The sequence below is a fragment of the Pelmatolapia mariae genome, linkage group LG16_19 (genome assembly GCF_036321145.2).
Source record: "Pelmatolapia mariae isolate MD_Pm_ZW linkage group LG16_19, Pm_UMD_F_2, whole genome shotgun sequence".
In the NCBI taxonomy this organism is placed as follows: Eukaryota; Metazoa; Chordata; class Actinopteri; order Cichliformes; family Cichlidae; genus Pelmatolapia; species Pelmatolapia mariae.
Window position 1 is genome coordinate 52,897,262 of NC_086241.1, and position 8,469 is coordinate 52,905,730.

The following is an 8,469-nucleotide window of genomic DNA, read 5'->3' on the forward strand; positions in this document are numbered from 1 at the left end:
GGTCCTGGAGCAGCAAAGCAAAACTGCGATTGCTATATAATGAATATATAATTATATAATACATAATAGTATACATAATTTATAATACTTAACTTAATTCGCCCAACAGTGGCGCTATTGTTTCATAGCCTGTGAGCCACGAGAAAGCAAGAAGCTGTCGTCACTTCCGCCCACCCCTGCCTTTTACCACGAGCAACCCCGTTTGTCTTTCTTTTCGCACATCATGGCGGACCGGTTCAATAAGGTGGGAAGCTGCTCTGGAGATATTATATCATTTTTCAGCTCTATAGGCAAAATAAAACCTTGTGTTTTGCAGTTAAGCGACTGGCGATAACTTGGGACAGCTTTGTGTAGTCGTTGTTTTGCTCAGTGTTTTTTCTGAGACCTATTTTTAGGGAATGTCTGAGGCAGCTCGCTATAGCCGAGTGAGCGTGCCTTCATCATGGCAGCTTCCCTGAGTCAACGCTGTTAGCTTGCGAGGCTAGGTTTAACGTGTGTACTGGATATATGGGCATATGGGAAACGTACCGGCAAACTTAACTAAATTAAATGGGTGGTCTTTCGTTGCTTCTATGTAGGGAACCTTTCATGACATTTCAACTCAAAAAATACAAGGTTAATCGTCAGCGCGGTTTCGTTTAGATGCTAAGCAAACGTTATGTCTCAACCGGCAAGTCAATAGTGTCCCATGTGCCATTTATCACAGTGACGTGGAGGCAGAAATACAGTTCAGTTCACAGTAAACCCCTTTAATAAACAGTGATGGGGTTAAATGCGTTTTATTACCGTTTAACTTGTATGTTAGTGCAAGGTAAAGCTGATAATGTGACGATTATCAAGTAGATAGTAAATGCAAGTTGATTAACATTACCTTACAAGATTATAGGGGAATTACTAGGATGTTTTTTCATGGTGAGGATAAAGCATTGATATCCTTTTTCCCCCCCTTTTATTTTAGGTTCTGCTGCTTGATGGCAGGGGCCATCTGCTCGGCCGACTTGCTGCCATTGTGGCTAAACAGGTTCTTCTGGGTAAGTTTTCAGAGATTAATATGAATTTTTGGTAATAACCAATATAAATGTTTGACAATAAACAATTTAAGTTAAGTATACACTGTGCGATTTTTGGACTGTCCTAGTCAAGATGTTCGAATTTAGCTGTTGTATCACGCTACATGCATGGACTCCTTGGAGCAACATCCTGACAGTGTCAGAAATTTTGTAGCAGTATCTCATAATGAGACTGCTGCTGTACCTGCTGACCATTCAGTAGGAATGCAGTACAAACTAACCTGAAATAGCTGAGCCATTGTGGGGTGCTGTTGGAGGTAAACTGTGCAAAATAAGGTGATTTGGATTGTAACACATAATCTAGTCTAGTCTAGTTTTACACACCTGAACTGTGGACAGTGTTAGTAGTATTGTTTCTGGAAATACTCATGACATGATGTCCACTTGCTCTGGGAATTCTCTACAGTTACTGGCTCTTTTGTTACATAGCATCAGTTAGGAATTATATGGTTATACGAGCACTAGAAGGATGAGTATTTGATTTCCATTCCAAAAAACTGATATTTGTGTCCTCATGTGTAGTTCAGCTGGGTAATGTCTTTAAAAAAAAACACTTGCATTTTGTATGTGAAAAATGACTGTTTGTGCAAAAGTCCTGCAGAGAGCATTGTATGCTCTTTCTACATATGCTCCAGATGCAGTCACACAAAACATGCAGACACACAGATGGCTACAAAGACTGACCTATGCTACGATGAAACTCTACCTTTAACTTCCAGACTTGTGTCAGATCCATGTCGCACAGTGTGTTTTGCAGCATGTAAGACTGATGAACAATGTGTTCATAGTTGGCTACTGTTGTGTCATTCTGTCGATGATGACTGTATTAACTGCCTTGGTTGAGTTTAACGACAATGAGAAAACTCACATGCACTACCATCTGAGACAGGAAACAAACAGTATCTGCACCTGTTTGCTACTCTTTAACTGTTGGGATTTAACTGTTGGCATTTTGTCTTTTAGGCCACAAAGTGGTGGTGGTGAGATGTGAAGGCATCAACATCTCTGGCAACTTCTACCGTAACAAGCGTAAGTAGGGTTATGTCCTATTTTCATTCCTTTAAAATGCTCGTTGTCGGTGATGTTTTACTAGTTTGAGTTTCACAGACCATGAGAAAACCTTACATGCACTACCATCTGAGGCATCAGCATTACTTAATAAAGTAATGGTAGCCCCTTGCATGTATCTTGATGTATGTGTAATGTGGCTAATGTATATCTCTTCTGGATCATGTGCCTGTCTGCAGTGAAGTACCTGGCTTTCCTGCGCAAGAGGATGAACACCAACCCCTCTCGTGGTCCGTACCACTTCAGGGCTCCCAGCAAGATCTTCTGGAGGACCGTTAGAGGTGAGGAAGCGACACTACCAGCACATGAAGGGGTCTATTTGCATTCATCTATGATACTTGCTTAGCACAGCTGTTTATAGGAAAGCTAATAATCTATTGATGAAGCAGACTTCAGACATCTGACTTTTTTCAGTTTTTTTTAAAGCACAATCTCTCTTTAAACAGGTATGCTGCCTCACAAAACCAAGAGAGGTCAGGCTGCTCTGGAGAGGCTGAAGGTGTTTGATGGTATCCCCCCACCCTATGACAAGGTATGCTGGTAATTTCTTTCCTTAATCTTTACGGCCCCCACAAGTGGCTTTGACTGTGCTGTCTGTGATGCCATGCATCTTAACTGCCTTGTCTGAATAGTAACCATGAAAAGAAATGATGTCTGAGACACGCTGCCTATAACAGTTCAGATGTGCTGTTGTCTTCGTTATCTGATTTTGCTTTATTTGATTTACAGAGGAAGCGCATGGTTGTCCCAGCTGCTCTTAAAGTTGTGCGTCTGAAGCCCTCTCGCAAGGTGAGCCTACAATGTTGTTTTTTGTTAAGGAAAGAAAATGAAGGGTGACAATAAGGTTACTCCATTTACTATTATTTGGCTGTAAATTTTGAATTTGGCAGGCACAACCATTTAGTTTGTGTAACATTGTTCTCTTCAGTTTGTGAACTGTTGATTTCATATGGTTTTTCATTTCTCCCTCAGTTCGCCCTCCTTGGGCGTCTGGCACATGAGGTTGGCTGGAAGTACCAGGCTATCACAGCCACTCTGGAGGAGAAGAGAAAGGAGAAGTCTAAACTCCGCTACACCAAGAAAAAGACACTGATCAATCTGACCAAGCAGGCAGAAAAGAACGTCGAGTCCAAGATTGCAAAATACACAGATGTTCTGAAACAATATGGAGTTATTGTCTGAGCTAAACTCATCTGGGCAATAAAGATGAATACATGTTTATAAAATGTGTCATGACTATTTTATTTCTCATTAAAATAAACTGCATTTACTACAACATGAATATGTTTAAGACGAAGGACACTGCTGTGAGTGCAGCTTCTCTTTAAAAGTTGTGTGTAGGCAGTTGTATTAGTAGCTATCACAAGAAGGTAACATTATAACAACATTCATGGTTGTTATATTGACTTGGTATTTGGAAAGTATCACTCAGACTTTCAAAAGGGTTTAAAAAAAAAAAATTAGGTAAGAAGCATAAATGTAGAGATGTTCTTCAAAAACAAAAGTTTATGGTGCAGAGCTATGTGTAATCTAAGCCAGGAAAAGCACATTGGAGTTATTTTTCTTACATGATTTCGCATAATGTGTAAAATCAAAACGTATAATAGGGTTAGTAAACATAATGAATTGGATATTTGGAGTGAGTATTACATTTAAATTTTATTTCCACAAAATTTGCCATCTGACCCATCAGTTTTTGAATTGTATAACAATTTGCTGTAGCTGTAGAGAAATAAAATTTAATAAAACTGACAAAAAATACAATTTATACATGTGGGAACTTCTCATTGGAACCAAGGTAAACTACCAGCAGAGGGCAGTGTTGTACTGCGACACTTCCAAGCGTTACAATTACAATTAACTAAAACATTTAGCGTTTTAGTTAAAATCCCCACCCAAATTAGAATTTGGCGGGGGGTCTAGTATTCATATAACTGTAATATTGTTAAAGTATCATTCTCTAGAAACCGCTGGATCATTTTATTTAGGACATAATCATACTGAGACTGGTTTTACTTATTGTTATTTTTTAAAGTAGGCTACAGGTTATTGTGTGCAGCTTAAAATTACACTGAAGATTTGAACTGAAACAACTGAATCTCCTTGAATAGCTGGCTTCTGCTGTCTGCTCTACTTAAGACAGGACCAGCTCTGAGGTTAAAAATAACCAGGTGAGTGTTTTAAAGCATTAAAAATCCCTTTTCCTCTAAAGATTTAATATATAAAAGCAACACTTTTGCTTCCAGTGAAATGAAAGCACCTGTTCAGAGATGGTTGACAGACACTCTCGACCTGTTTTCTCAGTCATCTGATTACATGAATTACTTAATAACCCCATCTTTTGCATGGTGGGATTCTGCAATCATATGTTCAGATTATTTAAGCATTCTGTGCTGACTGTTGATGATAACTTAAATCAACAAAGGATTTGGCTGCAGGTTCACCCACATTATAAAATAACCCCCATTTTTCCCACTATTGAGGCTTGAAATAAGAGAAAATTTAGAGATTTATTTTCCTTACATGGTTTCATCTGATGGAGTTTCACACCCAATAAGACACAAAAGAGAACCAATCTTTCATAAGAAATAAAGGCAACTAATCATCTTCCAGGGTAGCTCAGTCATCAGATTTATATTGGGCTCATTACAGGGGCTCAATCATCATTTATTAATGATAATTTTATGTTCAACTGCTGTCTGAGTGTGGCTATCATCTGCTCTGTGTTTGAAATTGTCCAGTTTTTATGATATTATGTACTAATTCTCTATCTATCTATCTGTCTGTCTGCCTGTCTGCCTGCCTGTCAGTCAGTCAGTCAGTCAGTGAGTCAGTAATGTAGCGAGATAGATTGATATATGTCACATTCACATGAGAGGAAACTGGTTAGGATGTTCAGGAATAACCCAGGAACAAGGCTCAAGGCTCCATAAATGAAACTGCTGGAAGAGCAGCGTCAGTATCCAAAGTGAAGCAAGTTTTACATTACCACGGTCTGAGAGGATGCCAACTAAGAAAGGGTATGTTTAGATGTGTAAATGTAAGACTTTCAAACCTAACACTGTACCAACTGTCAAGCATGGTGGTAGCATCATGCTCTGTGGGTCTTTTGCTGCTTAACTATTACATTGCCATATTAGTGGTTTTACACCCTTACAGTGATGGTAGATGTTAGACTTTTCCTAACGTTGCTGTGTTTATCAATGAAGTGATCTGACTCAATTCAAAGACTGTACAAAGACTCAATTCTTTGTAGAGCTTTGTACAGCTATGATAACACACATCTAGAATTCAATTCATTTGCCTAAAAATAGAGAAAACACATAAAAAAGTTATAAAAAGGTTCAATGGCAATTTCACCAATTTGATTCTTTCTCTGGTTTTCTCTCAATATCATAAAAAATCAATAATATTGTTATTTTTAATGAAATATGGTATTGTGACATTCTGTTGTGGTGACTTGGTATATGTTGGTGAACTTAAGTTGCTTTTTTGATGGTGTGTGGAAATGCTCGTTGAGTTGCCTGTTTTTCTACGTCGCCCTAGCTGCTTTAAACTCACAGTGCATCGTGGGAGTTTTCTTTGACTTCTTTTTAAGTTAATAACCCAGATTCTCAGGTCACCTCTTCTCTTTTTCTGTCTGTGCTCTTTGCACTTTAATCTTATTATAGCACAACGGAACATGTGTAGTGACAAATCTGTTATACTAAAGCAGGACAGTACCATGTAGCTCCTGTCTTACTTCCTCTGGTTAGATTCCCAAGAATATCCTTTAGCAAAAAACTTCTGCATGCACCTGCCTTGGGATTTTATTTAAATACTTTGTAGTATGTTAAAATGATTAGTTGTGCATGTTTTGGCAATGCATTCGAGTCTTATAGTATTTCCTGATTTTACATGATTGTGACTGTGCTGAAAATACTGCTTAACCCACTGAATAAAGTATAAAGCTGATAACACCATACTTTCTATGTTGGCCTATCCTGTCTACTTATAGATATCCACATACTAAAAGCACACATGCCTTCTATAAAAGCTCGCCCACTGAGGATCAGGCAGGAGGCCAATCTGCTGCCTGTCTACCTGCGTTAAGGAGGGACGTTATGTCTCCACCAACAGATGGAGAAATTACTGTGACGGCTCCAAAAATGAGATATTTTGCGATGCTGCCAGCAGCAGATCACTCTCTAATCACACCATCTGAAACAGATTGAAGAGACCATGATTGTCTGAAGCTGCTCCTGCAAGCCAAGCCTATTATGGGCTCCAACATTTATAGACAATGCCCTACCCTCATCCCAAAAGAAGGTGCTTCAACTGTGAAGCTACTATAAGGAAAACATACAAAGTTCAGCTGAAATTTAAACTCTCCTCACGTTTTCAGAGTAACATGTTTCTGGTTTTGAAACAAAACCTTATTTAAGCTTTAGTTTGACTTCATAAAGAACGTGAGCACTAACTTATTTGACTGGTCTTATTGGAGCAACACACCTGAGAAATTACAACACGGTCACCGTATATTGGTAACGTTTGCCTACGGTGTGCATTAAACTCACACACTGTGTGAGTAATGAGAGCGATAAAAGACCTTTTCCCACATGCCAGCGTGAGATGATTAGTTTAAGCTTCTATTTGATGTTTTAGTAATGTCTTATTTCTACAGAGTCTGTCTCAAGCTTATACTGCTGAATCCTTTTTCAACCAAAGATAGCTTTAAATCAGATTAGCTAAGAGGAGCATGTCTGGGTCACAGTTTGAATAACATATCTAATTTATTCCTGATGAAAACTTCCCATTTTTTTGTATGTGGATACACACAGAAGTGCTCCAGAGGGAAGATGTCCTCTTTGAACCATTGGGTGAAAGGTTTTGCCGTCTCTGTTGAGGTCACCCTTGGACAACTTCTCAGTAGTTACTTTGAGAAAAAGATAAAGAGCAAAAGGAAAAGATGGAGATGTTGTTTGGTGAGATGGTGAAAAACACGGGCCTCGCTGAGAGTGCAAGCATCCAAAAATCGAAAGCTTTCACACATTAGAAATTGACAGTAAGTCAGCTGATTTCTCTGCAGGTAGATTGGCTGCTATTTTACTAGAACTGTTCTCTTAAAAATCTATAAACCATATTTACAGCATAAATGCATTCAATAACTACTTCTACTGTTCCCCACAGAAAAAAGTCTGAGGATTTTCCCCACAGTTCACTGTGCCGTGGCGAAAATACGACACTCACATGTATTATTTTTGCATTTACTCTTGATTAGCAACAGATTATAACACAACTCTTCACAAATAATACAGATAAATCATCAGCCTTCCTTTCGTGCGTTCAGGCTTTTTAAAAAAATGATATACACCTTTACTTCTGATTATATGAATGATGATATAATAGTAAAAAAATAATTTCCCCATTAAAATAACCTGCAGTGGTTAGGATGGGTTGGTTCTGTATTTAATGTCTCCCTCTGCTTCGTCTCATTTACTTGAAATTTACTGGATTTCTGGAATGAGAGATGATGGCTGAGTTTTTAAAAATTATTTATGTTCTTTAATTACTAATTGTGATTTGATCATAAAAGAATTGCCATTTACCAATATATTCAAGAGAGGACAAACATTTCTGCAAACATGGGCAACTTTTTAAACAAGATCTAGTCTAAATCCAGCATTGATTTGGAAGTTTGGTATCGGGATGATACTTCTCGGTATTTTATCTATGCATTTGAACCATTTGAACCATTAACATATTAAACATCACTGTTTATCCACTTATTATCTCTTATGCAGAGAGCTTACACCCATTTAAACTGTAACAGCTGCATGGTGAGGATCAGCTTCTCTGATTTCTTACTGTATTTAACATGTTTCAGCCGCTGATACTGAGAGAGAAGCTACCAGAAATGTCAGCAAACATGTCCATCATCTCATGGATTACTGACTACCTGACAGACAGGCTGCATGCAGTATGTGAGACTGGGCGGTGCTTTGTCTGATTTGGTGAAGTGCAGGCGGTCCACAGGGGCCTGTACTGTCTTCCTTCCTGTTCATGTTGTACACCTCAGACTTTCAGTACAACTGCAGGTCATACCACCTACAGAAATACTCTGATGATTTTGCAGTGGCTGGATAGCTTAGTGATGGGCAGGAGGAGTACAGAGCACTAGGGGATGATTTTGTGGAGTGGTCTGGGAGGAATGATCTGCTTCTGAATGTGAATAACATCACAGAGAGACTTCAGAGAGAAAAGGACAGCTACATGGCCTATCCTGGGACAGGATGTTGATGTGGTGGATAAGTACCTGGGCATCCACACTGACAACAGGCTGAACTGGAAG

At 38.8% G+C, this 8,469-nt stretch overlaps 1 protein-coding gene and 2 non-coding genes across 3 annotated transcripts; all 3 read left to right on the plus strand.

Annotated features, from left to right (window-relative positions):
* Positions 1-190: 190 nt before the first annotated feature.
* On the plus strand, positions 191-3,364 carry rpl13a (ribosomal protein L13a). Its single transcript, XM_063497710.2, has 7 exons — positions 191-244; positions 959-1,031; positions 2,034-2,099; positions 2,318-2,419; positions 2,585-2,670; positions 2,868-2,927; positions 3,111-3,364. The coding sequence occupies exons 1-7, from the start codon at positions 224-226 to the stop codon at positions 3,318-3,320; spliced, it is 618 nt and encodes a 205-aa protein (XP_063353780.2). The 5' UTR covers positions 191-223; the 3' UTR covers positions 3,321-3,364.
* Positions 1,878-1,960, plus strand: LOC134646457 (small nucleolar RNA Z195/SNORD33/SNORD32 family). Its single transcript, XR_010096699.1, has one exon. It is a non-coding gene; the product is annotated as a small nucleolar RNA Z195/SNORD33/SNORD32 family (small nucleolar RNA).
* Positions 2,142-2,217, plus strand: LOC134646458 (small nucleolar RNA Z195/SNORD33/SNORD32 family). The gene has a single exon (XR_010096700.1). It is a non-coding gene; the product is annotated as a small nucleolar RNA Z195/SNORD33/SNORD32 family (small nucleolar RNA).
* Positions 3,365-8,469: the final 5,105 nt, after the last annotated feature.

Excerpts from the sequence above, each read along its gene's own strand:
- rpl13a (XM_063497710.2), top strand. The coding sequence starts at position 224 with ATGGCGGACCGGTTCAATAAG. Across the intron at positions 245-958 it reads TGGCGGACCGGTTCAATAAG|GTTCTGCTGCTTGATGGCAG; the intron begins GTGGGAAGCTGC and ends CTTTTATTTTAG. Across the intron at positions 2,100-2,317 it reads CAACTTCTACCGTAACAAGC|TGAAGTACCTGGCTTTCCTG; the intron begins GTAAGTAGGGTT and ends GCCTGTCTGCAG.